The following is a 23,130-nucleotide window of genomic DNA, read 5'->3' on the forward strand; positions in this document are numbered from 1 at the left end:
TGATAAATAGAGCAAATAATCATTAGCTGCGGCCCGACAACAGGCTAGAAGACGAGACACAGCCTTTACAGCATGTCTTTCTCTAACAGGGTTTAGAGTCTGGTCTTTATTTGCTGTTTGTAGCTCCACTGTGGAAGAGGATATCTATGTCTTTAGTACTTTTAGGAATAGGGTTGGGTCAATGCAAACATTTTCAAACCGGTTTGATATTTAGAGCCTGACCTGACCAGTATACCTAATTTTACCACTAGGTGTCGCATTTGAGTTGATGACAGTGTGTCCCAACAGCAAACGAGCTTCTGACCATTGGACCTCTCTGTCCACAGTGAATCCATTAAATACACATTTCTGTTACGTGATGTAAACAAACCACGTAAATATCAGCTGTGTGCTCGAGATCAGACTGGAGACGTACCTACTTAAAAGACCGGTCAGTAGCCTACTTGCTATCTTCTTACATTTGTACTTTTTAAACAGATAAACATTCTAAATTACGATATTTAAAGGAAATGACAATTACCAATGGTCATTTACCAGAAACTTTTAGTTGCCTGGCAATCAGGTTTTTGTGCTTAAATAAGAAGGCATCGTACAGATAATTCCTTATTCCAATTTTTAATGAATCAGCCATTTGTTGTCCATGGTGGTACGATTAAAGTTCTGTTCAAAATGGTACGCTGTGTCGCTCAGGGCCTGGTCAGACACCTCTTTCGTCAGATTCAAATCCAAAATGTTGCCATACTGGCGAGGTTCTAGGTTTCCTGAGAGACTAACTCTGCCATGTCTCATCTAGTCACCCCAAAAAACACATGAACTTTCTAGAAAACAAACAATATGTGTGCCACTCTTCCCCCTTCCACCTCAACTGATATGTGATCTCCTTCATGTTGCTGTGCTCGGCTCACAGCCTGTCAGATACTAAAGGCTCCATTAGTCTGTTTGTAAGTAAATATGACTGTGTTTATCTCATTGTCATAGTAATACTAACTTAATAAATGTTGGATTTAGCACCTTGATGCTGGCGGCACAGGTTGCTGATGAAGGCTGCTTTTAAATTTGCCAGAATATGCCGTAATGACAAATACCTGTTCTGCAGTTTGCGTTAAATCAAAATAATTTAAGCTTGTACAACAAACCAGACCGTCAAAACCTGAAATCAACCTGACTCTATTTAAGAATTATACTTTAAAATAGAAAACCAAACTGCACACATACATACACATCCGATTCCAGTTAAAATAAAACACTTAGTGCCAGTTTATAGCACCCTGACAAATAAAGGTGAAATATAAATGCGGTTGCGAGCTGTCATCTCTGCCCTCATTTACACTTTCTCATCCCTGGCAACGCCTGCCAGTTTCATCAGCAGACTACCTGGTGTGCCTTCGCTGCATGGAAAGCAGTATGAAACTGCCTGATTTCAACTTCTTGGTTGACGAATTTCTGTCAGGAATATGAAGGATGCCAGTAAAAAGGTTGTCAGGTACACAAATCAGCAAAGCTTTTATTATTCAGTAGGAGCACAAACATCCGAAGCTTGCCCTGACAGCAGCCCTCAGCTGCCGCACTTCATGTTTTGGGAAGGCTGTGTGGCTCTTTGGGGAGTCGTGGTGAAAACCTTAATTAACAAACGGGATCATTTATTGCCTGGTGCTTATCATGGGTGAGCATGTGGTGACTATGGTGCAGCTTATCATGGAGGAGCATGTGTTCACCATCTTTAATGATCAGAGGTGCATTTGTCACATTGGCTCCCCTGCCAGGTTTGCCAACTCTAAAGAAAAGGCGGCCCGTGCAGGCGGTAGCCTTGAGTTTTGTGCAAGAGAGCAGCTTGCGAGCTTTTGTTGATTTTGTGTGTGTTTACACATTTTAGTCGAGGATCTTTTGACCTTGGATGGGAAAATGTTTTGCCAAAAATACAATGGCATTAGTCAAAACCTGTCAAACAGCATGGTTTGGACTAAATCTTAGAGAGAAGATAAAAAAAACCCATGTATGAGCAGGAAACAGTTCTTCTCTGCACATGAAAATCATGTATCGTCAGAGGGAAAACTGTTCTTTGGATCTTATAAATTAAAGTAATGGAACAAATCATATCATATTATCTTACTTAGAATTGTTAACCTTTATTTAAATGGATTTAAGCAGACGTCTGGGAGCTCTGGTCTCACACCAGAGCTAGAAAAGCTATGATAACAAAACCCCTAATGACATCACCAACGTTCATCAACGAATTGATTTGATTTCACTTTATCGTCACAAATGATCTGAAATTTGTCTAACCTCCCAGGATGTCAACTGTATCACATATGAAATAACGCTGTAAGAAAACTATACTACCATCACTTCAAATCACACCAGACATATAGAAAAAGTGGATGCAGTGCAACAAATTATCATTCCCCTTACATTCAGTGTTCGGCCCAGGTACACTGAGGCTAGTTAAGACGCCATACTCTGATTTAATAGGTTTACAGACTAAGGGACAAAAGAGCATTTAACATCTACAACACGAACATTGCATTTTAAAGAAGAAGAGGATAATGTTGATGATATTAGAGGAGGAGATGGGGACTAACGAATAAATTAAAGGGAAACAAACACCATAGCATGCCAAGAGTCAGTGGACCGTGTCAATATAGCTACTAGCGTCTGGTTTATTGTAATTTCTTTTTCATATCCTCCCCATGTTGCAAAAACATTCAGATTTAATGAATGTCAAACCCCTCAGACCACCAGGAACAAACTACAGGCACTCCAACTGTCAATATCTCTGAGAGCAAGCAAGCTGGCAAGCTGACAAGCCAATTGACAAGTTTTGCTCACAAAACACAACATTGGGGCATAAAAATTCACGCAGTGCTCTCACATACGCCCATTTCAAACCAAAGGCAGGCTTTTATTCGGCAAATAACCCCGGACAAACCTTACCTGCCCTGCGAGAAAGAGATGAAGTGAATGAAAGAGGAAAATCGAGCATTTACAAAGCCACAAGAGCCGGTGTTTTTCTCAAGAGTTGGTGGATCAAACCAGGAACAAAACACAGCTGAATAATAGATTTCCTCAGGTGGCAACAAAGATGAATCCAATGGGATGTCCAAGTTGCCACAAGCAGTAGTTTACTAACATATCAGCAATGCTAGTTAACACCTATCATCACCATATTACTTTTGTCCACACTACAACATATTGACTAATAAATTTAAGCTACAGCTGCAGGTATTGAGGAAATAATTTACCTTCATTGATTAAGGACAAGAAAACAAAGAGATATTGAGAATGCAACACAGCTTCAGACATAGTGTAGTTCTCTTTCCAGTGGCTGACTCCAGACCCTGAACAGAATAATCATCTGCAGGTAATAAAACTAAAAGGAGGAATCAAGAATGCATCTGCAGCAGGTTTCCAGGTTGTTCCCAGGTTGCTGTGACCTATGCAGCTGACCCTCAGATCATACACCCCAAGGGGAGAGATAATGAGCAATGTGCTCAGCAGGACTCAACTCCTTTTAAGTGACTACTATCCTGGATACAAGTTCTCACTCCTCCTGGCGTGGTAGCTTGTACCGAGTCCCCTGATTTAGCTTGTTACATTCACAGTGTGATTGTTTTGTAGCAGCAGAAGTGAAGCTGTGCGAACTTCTCAAGTCGGAGAGGACAGGTTGGGTTTAAAAACAATGAGACCATCCACAAATGCAGCATCATGTGACGCTTGCAATGCATGGCAACAATGAAGCAAAGCCTCTATGTGAGCTTCTGAGAGGTGATAGGCAGATACAGCCCGAGGGCCTTTGATATTTTTGAGTTAACTGTCGGTTTCACCCTCTGTCTATTCACTGGTATCAGACAGCTCCTCTCAAAGAAGCCGACAGTGCAATAGAAAGATAATAGGACCCTACGCTGCTACGGTTTGGAGCGTGTGAGAAATTGAGATCTTTTTGGGAAACTGCTGAGCGACATTTTGATAATCCAAGAGAAAGGTCAGTTTTGGGAGCGAGGAGGGTGTACAATCTGGCAAAGGTAGCCTTTTCCCTCATGCCTATGCATTAAACTGAGCAGTGATGAGCAATATGAGCCTAAAGATCGAGCAGAAACGAAAAGCTAGATAAAAATACCATCTTGCGTATACAAGAAAAAACTCAAACAATACCTAGTTTTGCACAGTGGATAAGCGGAGAACTTTCAGTGACAGCAAAGAGGAGACTCTGGCACAGGCACTCTCTCTGAGATGTCTCACAGCCCCAAGAGCTGGAGGGGATTATGTAAGTCACTCAGTATACTGGGTCACCCAGTCGTTCTTGATATGCAATACTACTGTACGACTGCTGCGCTCATTACAGAGATTCTCATGCCGTAGATTTGTAGTGTATGGCTAAGTTAAAATCAGCATAGACGGTTAATTGCGATGAGATTTTATACAATCTCATTTTCACAGTGGTTAGAGTTGTATCTGAGTATTGTTCTTTCATTTTCTAACCCGAGGAGACCTACAACCACTAACCGCGTGACTAACACTGCTTTTTAAAGGGAAAGAACAACCTTAAATAGGATTCAGTGCAAATTGATGAATATTAATCAGTAGAGACAGACTGTAGTGGTGATGTCATCTGCTGAAAAAATATGGAGCTGGTCCATAAACAGTGAATAACTGCCTGGATGCTATATGGCAGTCAACAGCCATTTTTTATACCGTTTTTTGTTTTCTGATTCACAGTTGGACGGCCTACATTTCAATAAAACCCATAGGATGACTAATCCACTTAAATAGACAGAGAGTGTCACCTGATTCGTGTCTTTATGCTCTGATTCCTCAGTAAAGAGACAATGCCGACTCTCCACTGATCACTGGAGCATTTCAGGGTGTATTTTCCCTTTAAACCCATGCTAGAGAAAGCCCAACTCTTCTTATAAAGACCAGCCTCTTGCACACAGTTTTTTCTGTTTCTCCACACACAATTGAGTGTGGGAGGGAATATATAATTGTGTGTAGGTGGGTTGGTTTTACTAAACATTAGAGCAAGCCTAGGCAAACAAGATCAGTGTATTTAGCCTTCAAGGCCATTTCGAAACCCTACCACAGCTGAGTGAGTAGATAAAGGCAGCAACTGTCAGGACAGGTAGGATGATTGGCTGCTGCACAACATGGACCCATTGTTTCTCCATAGTGTCAGATTACTCCTTTTGCAGGACAAAACCTGGCTTGTTCCAACTCAGAGCAGATTAAAAAAAAGAGTCTGGCATGTTAAAACTGGTTATGGTGTTATAAAAAGGTGTATTATTAACTACTCTGGTGTTTCGTACTTTTTTATTTTATTTAAATCGACTTAAACATGTTTATCTATTATTAATAGTCACCCCAAGGACGTGTTCCGGAAAATACACCTGCTAACAAATAGTTTAATGAAGTTGCCGCATGCAGTTAAATTAAAACCGGATGTTGAGTGAGGTTGACTTCAAAATAAAAGCGCAGTCATTGTGACAACAGTTGGCGTTGTCTAAAACACGCTATACAAAGATAAAAAAAACTGTTGTTTCGTGTTAATTACTTCTTCAACGTATACTTTTCACCTTAGTAGTTTTATTTATTGGTATTTTGATCTTGTTAAGTGTATTCTGATTTTTATTTTATTTTATTTTTTTTTATCTGACCGGAAATCATATCTTATTATTTCCGGCATTTTGACATTGTTCTAGCATAGATGTGCTACTGACAGCTGACACCTTCACTGTCCCGACTTCTCGTGTAGTTTAACAACATATTAATTAAAAGGAGAGCCCAGAGTGTTCAATAATCACACTGGGTGATTAATAAAATATATAATAATGCACAAATATGACTGAAATACTCTCTGTACTCAGCGGGCACGGTTACGTTTCTTGTGTACCAGGAAGAGACACAAACATCCCACCTTTACGGGGTTAAACACACCAAATTAAGCCGTTTAGATGAATATAGTTCACACTTGACGAATGTGTAAGGTGTAATTGTTGGTTGGCTTGATATTGAAGGAGGATACAGCCGTTAACAACTTTGTTTTCTGCCCAGTCCTCGGCCTGTTCCCACATCGCTACTAGTTTCGCAGCATCGCTCCAGTGTTGCAAACACCCACCCCTCCTGCACCATTTCCGTGTTTTATACGGAATCATTTCCACGAAGCCTGTGCCACGTCAATTAAATACGCAGGTTTTGCTGAATTATAACGCTAGACAATAAGACAGTAATAGCAACCAGTAGATAATGAATGGAAAATCCGCTGTGTTGCCAAACACTGCGACATCGTTGCAGGATAACCGGTTAATAAGTGAAAGGCTGCATGACGTGTCTAAATCAATGAGTCCAAGACAAGAGAAATGTGGAGCTAAAACAACACAACTTACCAAGTGCCACCTCGCAGGCTTTCCGCAGTTGTGAATGGTGAGCCTTTTTCACCTCCTTGTCGGCCAGAATCTTTTCCAAAGCTCGTGTAAGGAACATGTTTTTCGTCTTTTTGCCCTCAAACATGTCGCACCGGAATTTGGGGCGAGGTGTGCCTGGTCCCAAGGGGGGCTGCAGCCGCCTCGAATAGAGATGTATTCCTTTACAAATGTCAGCCGCAGAGCCCCTAACAGACAAACATAAATAAACACAGAAGGTGGGGTAAATCCCTCAGATTTCCATTAACGATCTGCCTCCTGCGCCATGTTGGAGAGAGGAAACGACGTCACGTACGTTTGAGAACGGCCGCAGTGAGGCAGCAGGGAGAGAGACAGAGAGGGGAGATGTCATGAGTGTAGTCTTACAGCTAAGCCTGGTGTATAAGCCTATATGGGCTGATTAAAGTCACATGTGAAAGAACTCGCATTAATATATGCATGTTATCAACTAAACAAAGTATGATGGCTTCAATGTGTGCAGGATTTTTTGCTGAATAAAACATTTACAACTTACAATATATGCACATTACACATTATACTTATGTGTGAGACTTTTGTGTGATGACAGGGGTCACCTCCCAATCAATATTTAGAACGGGTGTCAAACTCATTTTGACTTCAGATGGGCTCGACCAATAAAACCATCGCACAATAACCTGTAAGCGACATCAACTTCAATATTTTATCTTTTTTTGTGTGTAAAGAATTACATACATTCTGTAGACCTTCATTTTTTTTTTTTACAAAACAGATGAACAGCCTGGGATGTCTTTAAAAAACTGTCATGTCATGGGCATTTGTCCATTCATTTCCTGATACATATTCTTTTGAACTGAAGTTGCTGGTTGACAATATCCTCCTGTGACCCTGTGTCCTCATATGAGGACATCACATTTTGGGTTTACTTGACTTTACACTTCATTCTGCTTAACTTAGATCTGTTGTCCTCGTTCGTGGACACTTTTTTGTGCCATCTAGTGGTAGTAAGAGCACAATATACTAATCCGTGTAAAAACAAGATGGCAGCCATCTCTGTCAAGTCAGTCTGCTTCTGATCCTGACACAAAAGTGGACAAGGTCCAAAGCTTTGGACCAGGCCAACATTTTATGGTTGAAACTTGTTTATTTATGATTAATAATGTTTGTAGTTTGGTAACACATTTGACCAAGTTTACCAACAGTAACAAGCTAAGACACTGTTAATTAGGAAGTACTTGTTTGAAGACACTGGAACTTAATAATTGTTGACAATGTTTAGGTTTTTATACTTATCGGGTCCTACTGATCCCAAATAGCTTGGAGAAATTAAAAATGCACACCAAATAAAAGTCTGGGTCTCAGGAGGATATTTTGCACAATGTTCAATATCTTTAAACATGGAAATATTTAGTATTCATTGTTATATCAGAGAACTGTATTCTGGTTGCGGTGGAAAAGCTTCTGAAGCAGAATTTTACAAGTCAGCATTGTTTAACTTGACTTAGTCTAGTCATCTCGTGGGCTGGATTGGACCCTTTGGTGGGCTGATTCTGGCCCAGGGGTTGAACATTTGCCACCCCAGATTTAGAACATGTGAATATGCCACCTCCGGTAACAACAGTAAAGTACTAGAGGACTTTTATTTTGACAAAATTAAAGACAGTTCCAAGATAAATTGATGCAGAAAAGGCACAAACTGGTGCAGAAAAATTCACAAGGCAAAAAATTAAGTGTTTGATGCTCAAAATGTCCAGAGGGGGACCCCCAAACCAAGCCCAAGCCTACATTTCTTTTAACAATTTGTGTAAAAATCTGGTAAACAGGGAAACAAGAAAATGTTTGGTATTTTAACAGACATATTACAGGCAGGGGTGTAAATCTAGACAGTGCAGGCAGTGTTGTTGCATTGGGGCCCATGATGTAGGGGACCCACAGAGAGAGTGGGCCTTCTAACAATGTGTTGAGTGGAGAATGGGCCCTTATGAGTGATTGCCACCTTGAAAGTATGCCTGTGGTGACAGAAGAACTGTCATATAGTGCCATTTGCTATATATGTCTTCGAAAAAGACAAACCCATCTCCATCATGCTTATTATTTTTTTTGTAAAGAAGTCAATAGCATCTATACCAAAATATATGCTTATTCTATAACTGTAAATCATCTATTCTAATAATCAAATATTCTATAACTATAAGTAAGTATTAGCAAATATTAAAATTGTTAAATTAAATCAATAATTTCTTATTTTTGTTGGTATTTTTTGTTCTATATAGATATGCAACAATGATTGACGAGTAATATATATGTTGATGTTATTCATTGTCAAGTCTCTGTAACATGTAACAAGACGATATGTGCATGATAACATGAACTGGGGCTCACCGTTACTACCTTACACCAATGATTATATAAATTAATAATAATATATTAAATATAATGAAAAGTTTGACATTTACAAGAAAAATAAGTCTTTTTTTGATTCTCTGATCATCATAATTGAAAATAAAGATTTTATACTCCAACATCTCCTGATCACCCATATTTATTTAAAAAAAAAATTCTATTTTAAAGGGTTAGATTTTTTTTTTTTAATGTCACCCCTTCCCATGGATGTAGGCATAAATTTCGGGGGGCAACACTTCCCCCTCAATATTTAGATCTTGTGCATTTGTCCCCCCCCAATAAAAACACAGAAGCCAAGGACTTTTGTTTTGACAGAAGTAAATATGTTTACATGCAGAAAAGGCACAAATTGGTACATTAAAAAATCACCAGAGAGCAGGAAATTATGTTAGATGCTAAAAATTTTGTACCAAAGGACCCCCAAACCCTCCTGTTTCATGTGCCCCCTCATCAATACCTAAAAATCTACACCCTTGCTCAGGGATGAAAAGAAAAACCTTAAACATAGACATTAAACATAATCTTAAAATAAAAATAGCTCAGATTTTGTTGCTGTCTGTGGTCATTATGTTGTAAATTTCACAACACCTTTTTATTTAATCCTGCCATCACTTTGTTTCACCTCATCTATAACTGTGTGTACCTGCATGTTTAGTATTGCTAAAGCCTGTTACAGCCTAGTGCAACATTTAGCAAAGTCCGACAGCAAGTACATCCAGAAAATCTGGCAATTTGACAACACAGATTTGGCAGTTGTGGGCGGCAGAGTTCACTTTCACTTTGGGATGTCTTGAGTGTCAGTTCCACCATTTCTGAATCCATAAATAAGAGCAGAGCTGCAGAATCAAAGACTGGATATGAAGAGTGGGAAAGAGAAAGAGGAGGGCTTTTGGAAGAGAGAGTTTGATTTAAAGTGTTGTGCCTGAAGCTATAAACTCACTGACCTGTGACAGCTCAGTGAGTTTATCATAATAAAAAAATACATCAGTAAAATAATGTTTATTATCAACATGTGTACAAAACATGTACAAAACACAAATATGGGCGACAGCTGTGACATTTTACTGCTTTCAAATAAATAGTAGAGATGTAAGGATGAGATGAATGTAAAAACATGAACATTTATTGTTATATAACAATATCTATTCAAGTCAGATATCGTCATTTATTAGAATCTCTTATTAAGCACATAAGCTGTCAAAAGTAAACATTTCTGACTCTGTCATTGATCTATACCTGAGTGATGACACAGTGAGCTGCTGCAGTGACAGGTCATTTAATCCAAATCTCAGTCTGAACCAAATGAAAAAGAAATCGAACAAAAAAAAAAATCTCAATTTAAACCAAACCCAAGATTGTCAGATGATAGCATATCATATACACCAACAATGTTGCAGTAATAAAGGCATTTAATATTAAGATACTGGCACTTGGTAGGACTATTTAAAAAATAAAAAGCAACCCGAATAAAAACAGTTCTTGTGATTTTGGAAAACATTAAAATCTGAGCTGTCTCTTTAGAGGAAAGTGCTGTTGTATTGTGACAAGTGCTCACGTGACCACCATTCAGCTTATGTCGTGGAAAAGTGTGCATTATTAATAATTTTTGTAAGTCGAGAGCAATTAAGAATTTGGGAAAGGTGTAGAGGATTACATGCTAGAAAGGATTCGAGCTCAGGACACTGACTTTGGACACGTAATGATCTATGTAAACAGGTTGGTCGCTAATTAGATTCATGGTTACTGACACCCGCCACCATCAGATCATATTTCATCAGTAAAGGAAAATACGGTTCACAACCCCAAACACAAGAAAGGCAAATTAAAATTCATACTTTGCTGCTCCTCCTCAGCTCCTCACCTGATAATATCTTGGAGGAATATGAAATCTCTGAGGAATATGAGGTGTTGAGATAAGTAACTGTGATGGTGGAGCTCCGGGGACCCACAGTGCGCTCATATATATGGAAATCTGTCCCGATCTGTTTCACACTTCTTAAGCAGACCTGATGCAATGGCCTTCACTGCCCGCATAGTCTCAGTGCAGGTCGGGTTGATCAGGGACTCAGGCAGGAGAAAGCCAAAGTATCCTGTGTCCCTCAACTCAAATGCAAATGCGTATGGGATCCCGTTTCTGTAGGCCCAGTCTATAGAGCTGCCTGAGCTGACATCTGTGGAGAAGTTAAACAAACAGAATAAACTTAGGACAGTATTTTGTTACATAAGCATTCAGAAATATATTTTCACTTAAGTCACATTGTGAATGCAAGACCTTTACTTGCAAGTGCAGTATTGCTACTTTTACTTGGCTATATGATTTGAATATGTCTCCCAGCACTGCTGACAACAAATTGATTCAATTTTAGGTGAGTCTGAAAGCATTTCATTCTTATTGGTGTTACATCTCTGCATTTAGCTCCTCTCAAGGGGAACGTTCAGTACACTGAGTGCAAGACTAAATTGATCGTGTATTTATAGAAAACTGGCACTTCTCCCCACTTCACAACATAAAGGAGGATCCACTTTCCTTGTCGGCAAATGAAAGAAACACAGATGAGGTTGGAAGGAGAGCACGCGGCAGCAGGTACGACATGACAAATAATCCATTCTGTTTCGGTTTCTAAACTTGGAGGGTACAATGAAGACAAAGAACGGTACTCACACAGGGTTGTGGAGGCAGGTCCGTATCTGTACCTCACTCCATAGGCAGAGTACAGGGCTGTCACTGCGTTATGAGCTGCCAACTCCTGGACAGTGGAAACAAAAGGCCAGCTCATTAGTGATTGTACATAGGTTTGCAAAGTAGGATTTAATATCAAGGCATTCTAGTTAAAGGAACACTTCACCCCTCAAATGATCAGTTGGATATTAATTACTCAGCCTGTGTTCTGTTAAAGTCAGGAAGAAACTCAGTTTGTTCTCTCATGCATCTGGTGAGCGAGGAATCCAAAAATGGAGTCATACAGGTCTGCAAAACTATATCAAACCATCTGTGTACACACTCTCACACAACCTGTGCAGTATAATCCAAGTCTCTATTTTACATTCATATGCTCAGATCTTCCCAAACAGACAGCCCTTTCCAACAAGGAACTAAACTAAAAGTGAAACCTCTTCTACTACCATGCTCTTTTCAAAGCCAGACTCCATTAACAAAAACACAAATTTTACCTTGCTGAACACTGGAGCTGCTGGTCTACCACTGCCTTCATCAGTTAGCTTGTTTGTGGTATATTTGGCGTTGTTGTTTTAAAGGGTTAGTTTGGATTCACCAGAGTAACACAGTAAAACAAACAAACATATTGATCGAGGCAGAGGTAGACCAGCAGCTCTGGTGTTCAGCGAGGTAAAATTACTGTTTTTGTCAATGGAGTCTGGCTTTGAAGAGAGCATAGATAAGTTCCCTGTTAGAAAGGCCTGTCTCTTTGGGAAGTAATGAATGTACGGCTGGATAAATGAGATTTGGATTATACTACACAAGTTGAGTGAGAGTTTGTAAGTAGATATTTATTGGTAAACGTGGACCCCAATGCCTTCAATTCATCAAGAACTTTTGCAGTTTTTGGATTCTTCCTTCACCAGATGCATGCGAGAAAAACAAAGTTTTCTTGCTGAATTAAATGTATCACAGGGTGAGTAAATGATATACAAATAGTCATTCGGGAGGTGAAGTATTCCTTTAAGTACCTCTAACATACTACCGTGCAGTGTACTACTAGAAGTTTAGTTTAGTTTATTAAGGATCCCCATTAGCTGATACCATAGTAAACAACTAGTCTTCCTGGGGTCCAGAAGGTGGTGGATATGAATATTATCTTAAATAAAGATTTGCTAAATAGTGGTTTATTATCAAGCTCTTACCACACAGTTGAAGTTGGGGATAGTGGCATACTTGTAAGAATAGGGATAAAGCAGCATTTGGGCGTAGGCGTGGATGGATATATAGGCTTTGACACGCTTCTTGTGCTTGCGCAAGAACTTGGCGACGGCCTTGACTTCAGGTTCAGACTCAGGGAAGGGACCACAGTACGTGTCATCACAGGGATGAGAAGAGGCACCTTCCTCTGTGAAAAGAAAGGAGAAAATAAATGATATCATTCTCTTAATCACCAGAAAGCATTAAGGGACAAATTACAAATGTGGCTCATGTTTCATTCAGATTTTCAAACCTAATATAAAAGAGGTGCTGTGATCTTGGTTCTTTATATTCAGTGACCACACAGGCAGCTTAAAGAGATAGAGGGATATTGTGGAGGAAAAACTAATGCAGACCCAGATTGAAATCAGCAAAGTCACATTATAATGCCAAGGATAACATTCCCAAACATTATAGGCTGCACTGATGTTTGCGTATGAAAGTCCTTTACAAATAACTCATATCTATGAACAGCAGAGGCAGCGTGGTGGTCAATATTGTAAATAATTAGCATGGATTTCAGTCAGGCTGAAAGTTATCACAGAACTGGTTATGTTCTTTTTAATGCAATTCTCTTGTGTTTCCTGTTTCCCATTCCTAGTGTCTCATGTTTGTTTTCAGTTTGTCTCCATGTGTTTGCTGGGTGTGGCCTTCTGGTTCACCTCCTCCTGCCAATCCTCCTGCGTGCCAGCGGCTGCTGAACCTGTACACCTGAACCTCATCTACAATCAAGCCACTGCAGCATAAAACCCCGGCTCAGACATCCAGACTCTGCCAGATTGTTCAGTCTCCTTTGTGGTGCAGACATCAAGGCCAGCTTCTAAGTTTTTTTGACACTTGTCTTTCTGTGCTTTTGGACTTCAATTCACACTTTGTCCTGTGTTTCAAGTTCACCACGCCAGCTTCAACTGTAACCAGCCACGTCCAGCCTCGTTTTCATCTCTTTGCCTCCAGATTTGTGCTGCTCTGTCTTCAGCACCTCAGCCTGCTCTGCTTCGCCATTCCAAGCCCACCTCAGCCTTCCTTTCACTCAAGCCTTCAGCCACCATCTTCAAACTAAAATAAACTGCCTTAAACCGTTCCCAGTGTCCTGGTAGTGTTTGCATTTGGGTCCTAAGTCAAACTGTCAAAATAGTCCAGTACTGAAGTGTAATCTTGTTAAATCTCCATCTTTCATATGAATAAATACTCAAGCATGTCCACCTGAACATTTCACTGACAGTAGGGCTGCACAATACACTACCGGTCAAAAGTTTTAGAACACCCCAATTTTTCCAGTTTTTTATTGAAATTCAAGCCGTTCAAGTCCAATGAATAGCTTGAAATGGTACAAAGGTAAGTAGTGAACTGCTAGAGGTTTAAAAAAAAGGGTAAGGTTACCCAAAACTGAAAAATAATATACATTTCAGAATTATACAAAAAGGCCTTTTTCAGGGAACAAGAAATGGGTTAACAACTTAAAGCCGTTCTGCAGCAATGGAGGTTGATCAAGCCTTGAAAGTTGGTGCCACCAATTCCTACAGGTGTTCCAACTTTTCTTGATTACTTACAACCCCCTCTGTCTGCATAAAAGCAGTGTTGGAACACACTGTGGTACCATACCCTTGTGAGCATCATTTGAACAGTATTGTACTGCAGAAAGTAGTGTGTTACCATAAAAATGGCAAGAAAAAGGCAATTAACAATGGAAGAGAGACAGACCATCATAACACTTAAAAATGTAGGGCTTTCCTACAGAGAAATTGCGAAGAAAGTCAAGGTGTCAGTGAGTACAGTTTCCTTCACCATCAAAAGGCACTCAGAAACTGGGAGAAACTCTGACAGGAAGAGGTCTGGCAGACCCAAAGCCACAACAGAATCAGAAGACAAGTTTCTGAGAGTCAACAGCTTGCGTGATAGGCGGCTCACAGGACAACAGCTTCAAGCACAGCTTAATAGTGGTCGTAGTAAGCAAGTCTCAGTTTCAACTGTGAAGAGAAGACTTCGAGTTGCAGGTTTGAACGGTTGAGTTGCAGCAAGAAAGCCATTGCTTAGACATCAGAATAAGAAGAAGAGGCTTGCCTGGGCCATGAAACACCACCAATGGACTACTGAAGACTGGAAGGTGTTAATGGACTGATGAATCAAAGTTTGAAATCTTCGGTTCATCACACAGGATTTTTGTACACCGTCGAGTAGGCGAAAGGATGGTTCCTCAGTGTGTGACATCAACTGTCAAACATGGAGGAGGAAGCGTGATGGTCTGGGGCTGTTTTTCTGGATCTAGGGTCGGTGACTTGTACAGAGTGAGAGGCACCCTGAACCAAAACGGCTACCACAGCATTCTGCAGCGCCATGCAGTACCCTCTGGTATGCGCCTAGTTGGTCAGGGGTTCATCCTACAGCAAGATAATGACCCAAAACATACGTCCAAGCTATGCCAGAACTACCTCAGGAAAAAAGAACAAGATGGTAAGCTTGAAAACATGGAGTGGCCAGCACAGTCTCCAGACTTAAACCCCATCGAGCTGGTTTGGGATGAACTGGACAGAAGAGTGAAAGCAAAGCAACCTACAAGTGCCACACATTTATGGGAACTTCTGCAACAGAGTTGGGAAGAACTTTCTGCAGAATATTTGATTTCCATTGTAGAAAGAATGCCATGAGTGTGTTCAGCTGTTATATCTGCCAAAGGTGGCTACTTTGATGAGTCAAAAGTTTAGAATACATTTTGGTTTATAAATTGATTCCATGATTTCTTTTTTGACCTCAGTTGTTTATTTGTTCTATGCTTTCATTTCAGAGTACAATGAGACATTAAACTGCATAATTTTCAATAAAAAACTGGAAAAATTGGGGTGTTCTAAAACTTTTGACCGGTAGTGTATACTATTTTATTATCATAATTGCCATGTCAACTTGCATGACAAACACAGAGGAGTGTGATTTTTTGAGTTAGTTGACAGGGAGTAAAACTGCACATTAAAGTGTAATTATCTTTTTTTTTAATTTTATTTTTTTATTAGTGCCTTTTGTGCTCAGTTCAATGTGTTAATAAAAACAAAGTTGGCAATAATTTCCTCTATTTTTTTTAATTCAACAAGCAATTTGTTGCATTTTAGCAGCGTAAGGAAAGCAGAAGAAAGGCTATAATATATATTTATTTCTCACACATGACAATGTTATCCCGATATTCAACAACAGTAAGTTCCCTTGAAGAAAAGCTTTTAATTTAAGTACCCAAAATACCCAATATTTAAGCTAATATTCAATTTCTCTCTGTTTCTCATCTCACATCACATCTCCATATGTCTGTCTATACCACAAACATCCCAGCTATAATCTCAGAGCCCTCCTGGAGTGATGATGATTCAGCAGAACCCCCCACCTGCCTCCCACCAGAGACTAAATGACATGAAACACAGACTGTTGTCACCACACAAATATTTTATCCACAGCTTACTCTGATTAATAGTCAGAAAAGACCACATCAGCAACAGACTCCAGGGAGTGCCTTGCCAAGTTGCAGTGAGCGTGTCTCCGTGCACTGTATGTGTGAGAGCCATTCAATCGATTTTCCGCAGATTTCAACTGAAGTCCAGCGTTATTGAACTCACCACACCATTTGACTTTCCAGTTTCTGTTAGCATCCACTCCTCTGCAGTGGAACTTGTGGTTTTTGGACCGTGTTTTCCTCCAGAACCGATCCTGCAGGGAAAACAAAGACGCTGTCACCACGTATGTCCACTTACTGTCAGACTTATCAAACAAATGGAGCTTCCTGTCTTCTCCAAAATAATCCATCTGTCACTCAATCAGCTCCTAAGAGATATTTAAACAGCAGTTGAGGAGCATTTTTCACTGAAATAAGGGCTGCTTAACGACAGAGACCACATCGTTGTCTCTCTGATGTTAAGTTTTTCTACTTTGATCTACTTGGACACAAAATAAGGGAATTTAGTTATTATTCCAAATACATGCATGAATATAATAAAAGTGTTTCTTCTCTGGGCCCAACATGCTGCAAAGTTATCAGAATATGCTGTACGTAGAAAGACCTACAGTACCGTGGTCCAGCTGAAGTGATATCCATCCACGTTGAAGACAGGCATGATGTAGAAGTTGAGCTGGTTCAGCAGTCGTCTCATCACCGAGTCATGCTGGTATGAGTTGATGGCCTTGAATTACAACACAAAAACAGTATAATTACAGAGCACAGATCTAGATTGTGGCCTAGTAATACAATTGCAGGTAATTACTATGCTATGTTTTCATTATTTTGTAACCTTGCACATATTTGCTGTCACAGTTCTTTAAATGCACAACTACAGCAGGTTAATACTCAGACTGTAAACGAGGTGTGAAGATCTGGTCACTGAGCTAATACTGCTTGTACCTGCTCTTTAATCAGACCCAGGCCAAGGTTAATATGCTTTAAGCCTTAAACAAAGATGGCACCCTGACCTCCAGTGGCCAACCTCAGTTACTACATGACAGTTGATCACATTTTAGTGCACAGATTTGAGCCAAGTGGAGCATCTTTGAGTGTTTTTCCCAAGTCAAATGTTTCCCTCTGTTCATTTTTTTGTCGGTCTGTTTCTGATTTCCTGCTGCTGTTTGTCTTTTCCCTCCCTTATTTACTCACTTCCTACTCCCACTTTACCCTCCTTTGAAGAATTCCCTACTGAACGTGTAAGTTCATGTAAAAGCCTAAGGTGAATTAGTCATGCATTTTAGTTTAAACCGTCGCATTTGAGGCCAAACATGTGTCTGCAAACAGAAAGACTGTGGAGCACAACAAAACACTGCTTTGTAAATGTTATGGTCCAGTGAACCTAAGACAAGGTATGATTTAAAATGTGCATGTGTCACTTTGAGGTGGAACATGTTTACTTTTAAGTCTCCTCAACAGCAGTTCACTTGGTTACTAGAGATTGAAATATTTCGTTGCATTTGTTTAAAGGTTCTGTACGTGACATTCAGAGCATCACTATAGCAGCAAACCACTATTTGCTATGTAAAGATATTGTGTAATGGTGTCCTGAGCAGATAATGAAGTCACGCTCCCTCTGTGTGTGTTGTAATCCAAGCTTCTTTGTGGTTTGCTGTGGTAGACCGGTCCGGCTGCGTGTCCATGTTAATGCATGTGTGTATCCCACTGGTTAGCTCATCGCTGCTGCTTTGCATCGCCCTCATACACCGGTTACTGCTGATATTGGCAAGGCAAGGCAAGTTTATTTGTAGAGCACAATTCGTACACAAAGTAATTTAAAGTGCTTTACAGAACAAGAAAATGTATTAAAATCACAATACATAATGCCATATTGGGATGGCATTATGGCGAAAGCATAACACCTACACTTCCCAAGATAGCAAAGGCACCTGCCCTACTCTCCATCTGACTGGCTAGTGCGTCTTGCCTTTGTTGGTTAGGTTGGTTAGGTTTAGACAAGAGGAGTCAGATTGATTAGGGTTTGGGTAAGAATGTAGGGGTAAGCCAATCAGAGGCAGAGTAATGCAGGATTTAAACTTTTGCGGTGAAATCTGACGTGCACCTCCCCAGAAATGTACCTACACGTTGTAGTGACGCAAATCTCCTGGCTATTTTTGTAAGCTGAAACCATTTCCCTCACTGGAAACAGAGCTTTTATTTACTTAAATTTCACAGATAAGAAACAATAAATTGTGAAGACAATAAAGCCTCCACAAAAATAGCATTTTTAGTCTTGTGTGTGATTTATCCTGGCTTCATATGAGTGGATGAAATCTCTGCTTGTCGCCAGGCTAATTCATACAATGTAAAATGCCATAGGCTTGTGCTAATAACGTTAGCATGTTATATTTGTTTGGAAAACGTGCTTAGTATAAGACAGTTGTTTTGTCGGTGAACCTTGTGAGTTGTAATGGAACCAAATTTTGTAACGCTACCTTTATATTACTCATATGGCTTCTTATGAGTAGAGGAAAAGTCCGCTAGCTGCTAAGCGGCTAATGTGTAAATTGCCATAGGCTTGTGCTAATAACATTAGCATTTGTATTTGTGGGGAAAATGTGTCCAGCAAAAGACAAGTGCTTTGTCTGTGAATGCTGTGAGTTATAATGAAGCTGATTTGTGTACTTCTGTTTGACAGTGTCACTATTAAGCCATGTTTAACGTGTGTTTAATGTGTGTTTTGGGTGTGTTTTGAATCAGCTAAACTTTAGAGCACTTCACAGAAACCCTGACACCGACTAGTGTTTTGGAGGTCTAACTGCAGAGTGATACAAACACAGCAACTCACAAGTATAAATGCTCACAATATAGGCTACGGCATAGGCTCTGCATAGAGCTGACGCACAAGTAGGCCTATAAATCCCCCCTGGTTAACAACATTAGTTTTGTCAGAATCGATGCCGTTGTTTAAAGCTGCTTATGGTGTTAGCACCATTAGCTGCTAGCTGCCAGCTCAGCCCTCTTCATGTTGAGAACTGTGTCTTGATAAGCCTTTTTAAGCCTTTTTTTAAAAACCTGTCAGTTGAGGTCTATCATGCAAGAATTCCTTATAAAAGGCTGTGACTCAGCGCCCTACATTGATATTCATTGACTTTTCCTTTAATTATCCTAACGCTCTGGCACTGTGTTGCAAATCCCACTCATCTGGCATCTAAGCAGTATAAAACAAACCATTAAAGGTTCTTGCATTTAATGTCTGGCTCTGGTCTGGTACCGTCCTCACTTCAGAGGGTAGTAACTAAGACTTTAAGGGTGTGACGGAACTTGTGTGAGCGTCTGGGTTATGTTCAACATCTGAACAATAAAGGGTATTCTTCAGTATTTGCATAACTGTGCATGACGAGCGAACAGATGTTCACGTTTTTGTTGAGGACCCCAGAGACCAAACATCACAGACTGCTTGCTACAGGCTATCATTTAGATATGAGACACTGTTGAAACATGCACTGATGCAAGCAATGCACAAAGTTCAAACAGTGTTTTAGCATTTTAATTTGCTGGAAAAACAAGGCTACCTCTTTGACAAACCACTGGCAGAAGGCAGGTCCTATCCACTCCCTGGCATGGACGCCACAGTCGATCCAAACAGCTTTCTTCTGATGACGACTTCTCTTTCCTATCTGACAGGAGACAAGCACGAGAGTAGCACGAGTTTGCATGTGCACCTGTGTCTCTTTGTATGTTATTTGTGTCTCATGCTTCCTCTCCTACCTGAAGCACATAAAGCGGTCTTCCCTCGTATGACTTCCCGATGGAGAACATGTCAACCAAGTCAGAGTTGGTTCTGTTCATCTCAAACATCCAGCTCTGGATCTTAAGGACAGAGAATAATGTAGAAGAGTGAATGTCATTCAAGGATTTGTTTACAAAGTTTTCAAGAGTAAATGTGGAAGAACAATAAGACTACTGCCTATGGAGTATGTGCATTTGTGCAGGGTTGTGTCTCTGCCTGCATGATGTGTCTGCACACACACACACAAACACACACGCATGTCTAAGTGTGCATTTTACAGCGAAGGAGAGGATCACAGCTCAGAGTACAAAAGATTTGTGGAGGCTCTCAGGATCTGCGTGTGGAATTCACGCTGCTTCATATGGCCCGACAGATTCGTGAACCGGGAGCCTGATCGACCTGGGAAAATAAACACTCCACAGCTGTGAAGTGTCTGAAGTAGAGTGCGTGTCTCTGTGTGTAAGAGTGCGAGGCTGTGGGAGAGAGACCTGTGGAATGGGGTAATTGGGAGTTTTGAGAGCACCTTAGAGAGAATGTTTGTTTACTCAGTGTGTGCATTAGATTACAGAGCAGAGCAGAGTGAGAGATAGGCAGGCAGGCAGGTAGACGGTGGGCTTTACATCTACCTCTTCCAGTGAGTGGTAAACCTCGTAGTCATACTGAGACTCTGACCTCCGCTTGCGAGAGGAGCGATATCCCGTCTGCTTTTCAATTTCCTTCTGCAGATTGGAGATAAACACCCTGTGGATGGAAGAGAGGGAGTCACACAGACACATGATAAACATGATAGCCAACAATCATAACACCTTACCAATAACATTATAACATGTCAGTCATAATGCTCCCAGGAGAACATTGTTTTAATACTAGTGTTTTCAATACTTCTCCTTACGTACATGTGTTACTTTCTAAAAAGGGTTACTTTTAAAAGAATACAAGTTGTAACTACTATGTTTATTATTCTTAAATGTATTAATGCTTTGTAGATCAGTAATAAGCAATTAATTGACACATTTGGGTTGCCTGTTTGGGATGCTGCTGTTTATCCACCCCTTGCACAACTTCATATATTTATAAATGAGTAAGTGAGCCAATAATAAGAAAGAGCCTGATGTCATATTGGGCTATCAAGCCTAGAGTTACAGTATATGTAATTGTTCATCATTAAAAAATGGCTATTAATTTATCCATTACTGTTCAAAGAGACCAACGGCTGTGAATAACAGCAATACTAAAGCTTATACAAACAGGTGCATGTCATAAAATGCATATTTAGTTAAAGAGCTGGATGAAAAGACAAAAAGACACAATTACGGCAGACTAGCAGAAGTGATAAGTAATTAGGGCTGCAAATATATATATATATATATATATATATATATATATATATATATGTATAATATATTTTTTGATTACCAAACAATCTGCAAATTATTATTATATTTTCATTAATCACTCGCTTATAAAAAAAAATTTAAAAACTCTTCAAAAGTCTTTTTTAATTCCTCCAAAAGTCCAAAATTGGAAGACAGTCAGTTAACAATGATATATATGCCAAAAATAAATAAATAAAAAGCTGCAAATGTTCACATCTGAAGAGCTGGAAGCTAGAAAGTTTGGCATTTTTTCATTACTCTAAAAATGACATAAGCAAATAATTGATTATCAAAACAGTCGCTGATTATTTTCCTGTTCATCGTCTAGTCAGTTAATTGACTAACTGATTCAGCTCTTTATATCTAACTAAATAATCTAAGCTTGAAGTTCAACATTCTATACTGTAAGAAGAAACTATTTGCTTTAACTTAAAAAATTAGCACCCGGGTTTCCTTAAAATTTGAAGTTGACTGAATTTGAGAAAATAAACTGAGGTAATTTTGTAATGATTCAGTATAAATAAATAAATAAATAAATAAATAAATAATCAATTAAGATAAAATTTATTTGACTGGGAAATTCTATTTGTTTCCAGTCGTTACAAAATTACCTCAACTTAAAATTTTAATGCAGCCTACATACTTAATTTTCTAAGTTAAAACAAAAAGTTTCTTTCTGCAATGCTTTCTGTGCCTTAATTTGCACCTCATGGTCTTAAGTTATCAAATACAGCTGACTGGTATGGTTACACGCAAAACTTTGACCATGTGACAAGTGTGTTTCACAACCTGGTGACCTAAATTTTACTGTTGCTTTTATAAATAACCTATTTCCCATTTATAAAGTATTGGCAAAAGTCTTAAATTACAACTTACAAACTCTTCACAAAAACATAGTTTACAAGAGTGTGGTACCCATGTAGCTACTGTAAAACATAAAACAGCAACATGTAAAATTACTGCAGATTTTGTTTATGCTACTGTACACAACATTAACTCTAACTTGATGTGAGGTTTTATCATTTTGATCATTTGTTACAGTACGTCCCTGTTTGGCTGCAGTGGCACTGCACTGTAGGTGAATATAATATGTCTGATAGGTGCAGAGGGCTGGTATGAAGTGGTGGATCAGAGGTCCTGAATGTATTGTTGACTCATTCTTAACACCAATTATGCAACTGCTCTCTCATCCCTCTTCTCTTCCAACACCCAAACCAATTTTCTACATCAGCACTCACCTGGTTTGATAGTGCAAACTAGTTATAACACTGCTGTCTGTCAATAAATTAAATGTACTGTAAATGAGCCAAAACTATAATTATCACCAGCATTGTCTGTTTATAGACTGCTCCTGCGTGTGTTCAGACCCTATGCCTCTGCACTTCCCACTCCAACGTGAAACAGACGATGTAATCTGTTTTTGTAGCAGCTATGTGGGCAGCCAGACTCTCCGAAAATACACTTTCTCATGAGGTCCTTATATGTCCATTTCTATCCATAACTGCTTCAATAACATTCAAAATGCTGCATCATTTCCCTGAGAGAAAATGGGATCTTCAACACTTCGCTCCCTCAAAACCCAACCACCTACCAGAGAACGTCCCCTGCAGTGTAAACCACTTTCTCGGTCAATCAACACAGAGAAGAAAAAAAAAAACCTCACCCTCAGATCTGCAATTCCTCCCTTAGGACAGAGATGACAATGGAATTCTTTCTATCTGCGGCTGCTTTGATAAACTCCATCATTTCAACGTTAATTTTGATGAGGGATGGGGTGGGGAGATGAAAGGGCGGCTTTCTGGAGCAGATTGGGAGAGGACTCTGATGTGTGTTTCTAT

At 39.6% G+C, this 23,130-nt stretch overlaps 2 protein-coding genes across 6 annotated transcripts in view; both read right to left on the reverse strand.

Annotated features, from left to right (window-relative positions):
- The window catches only part of arfgef1 (ADP-ribosylation factor guanine nucleotide-exchange factor 1 (brefeldin A-inhibited)), a 71,021-nt gene extending 64,307 nt beyond the window's left edge, over window positions 1–6,714 (reverse strand). For 3 of the 4 annotated variants that reach the window (XM_078162974.1, XM_078162973.1, XM_078162972.1), the window contains exon 1: window positions 6,378–6,713. In XM_078162974.1, the coding sequence (XP_078019100.1) occupies window positions 6,378–6,501 (124 nt within the window). In that variant the 5' untranslated portion in view covers window positions 6,502–6,713. Of the gene's footprint in view, window positions 1–6,377 lie in introns of all 4 variants that reach the window. The other variant, XM_078162971.1, reaches the window with a different exon arrangement.
- A 2,382-nt stretch (window positions 6,715–9,096) lies between these two features.
- The window catches only part of cpa6 (carboxypeptidase A6), a 30,142-nt gene continuing 16,108 nt past the window's right edge, over window positions 9,097–23,130 (reverse strand). The window contains exons 4-12 of one of the 2 annotated variants that reach the window (XR_013488265.1): window positions 20,543–20,657; window positions 19,895–19,996; window positions 19,699–19,803; window positions 16,758–16,868; window positions 16,308–16,398; window positions 12,657–12,859; window positions 11,458–11,542; window positions 10,657–10,966; window positions 9,097–10,088 (exon numbers count right to left, since the gene is read on the reverse strand). Coding sequence is in view for 1 of the 2 variants with exons in the window: in XM_033638487.2 (XP_033494378.1) it covers window positions 10,752–10,966; window positions 11,458–11,542; window positions 12,657–12,859; window positions 16,308–16,398; window positions 16,758–16,868; window positions 19,699–19,803; window positions 19,895–19,996; window positions 20,543–20,657 (1,027 nt within the window). In the remaining variant the exon portion in view is untranslated. Of the gene's footprint in view, window positions 10,967–11,457; window positions 11,543–12,656; window positions 12,860–16,307; window positions 16,399–16,757; window positions 16,869–19,698; window positions 19,804–19,894; window positions 19,997–20,542; window positions 20,658–23,130 lie in introns of both variants that reach the window. The other variant, XM_033638487.2, reaches the window with a different exon arrangement.

Source organism: Epinephelus lanceolatus, chromosome 20 (genome assembly GCF_041903045.1).
Source record: "Epinephelus lanceolatus isolate andai-2023 chromosome 20, ASM4190304v1, whole genome shotgun sequence".
Taxonomy (NCBI): Eukaryota; Metazoa; Chordata; class Actinopteri; order Perciformes; family Serranidae; genus Epinephelus; species Epinephelus lanceolatus.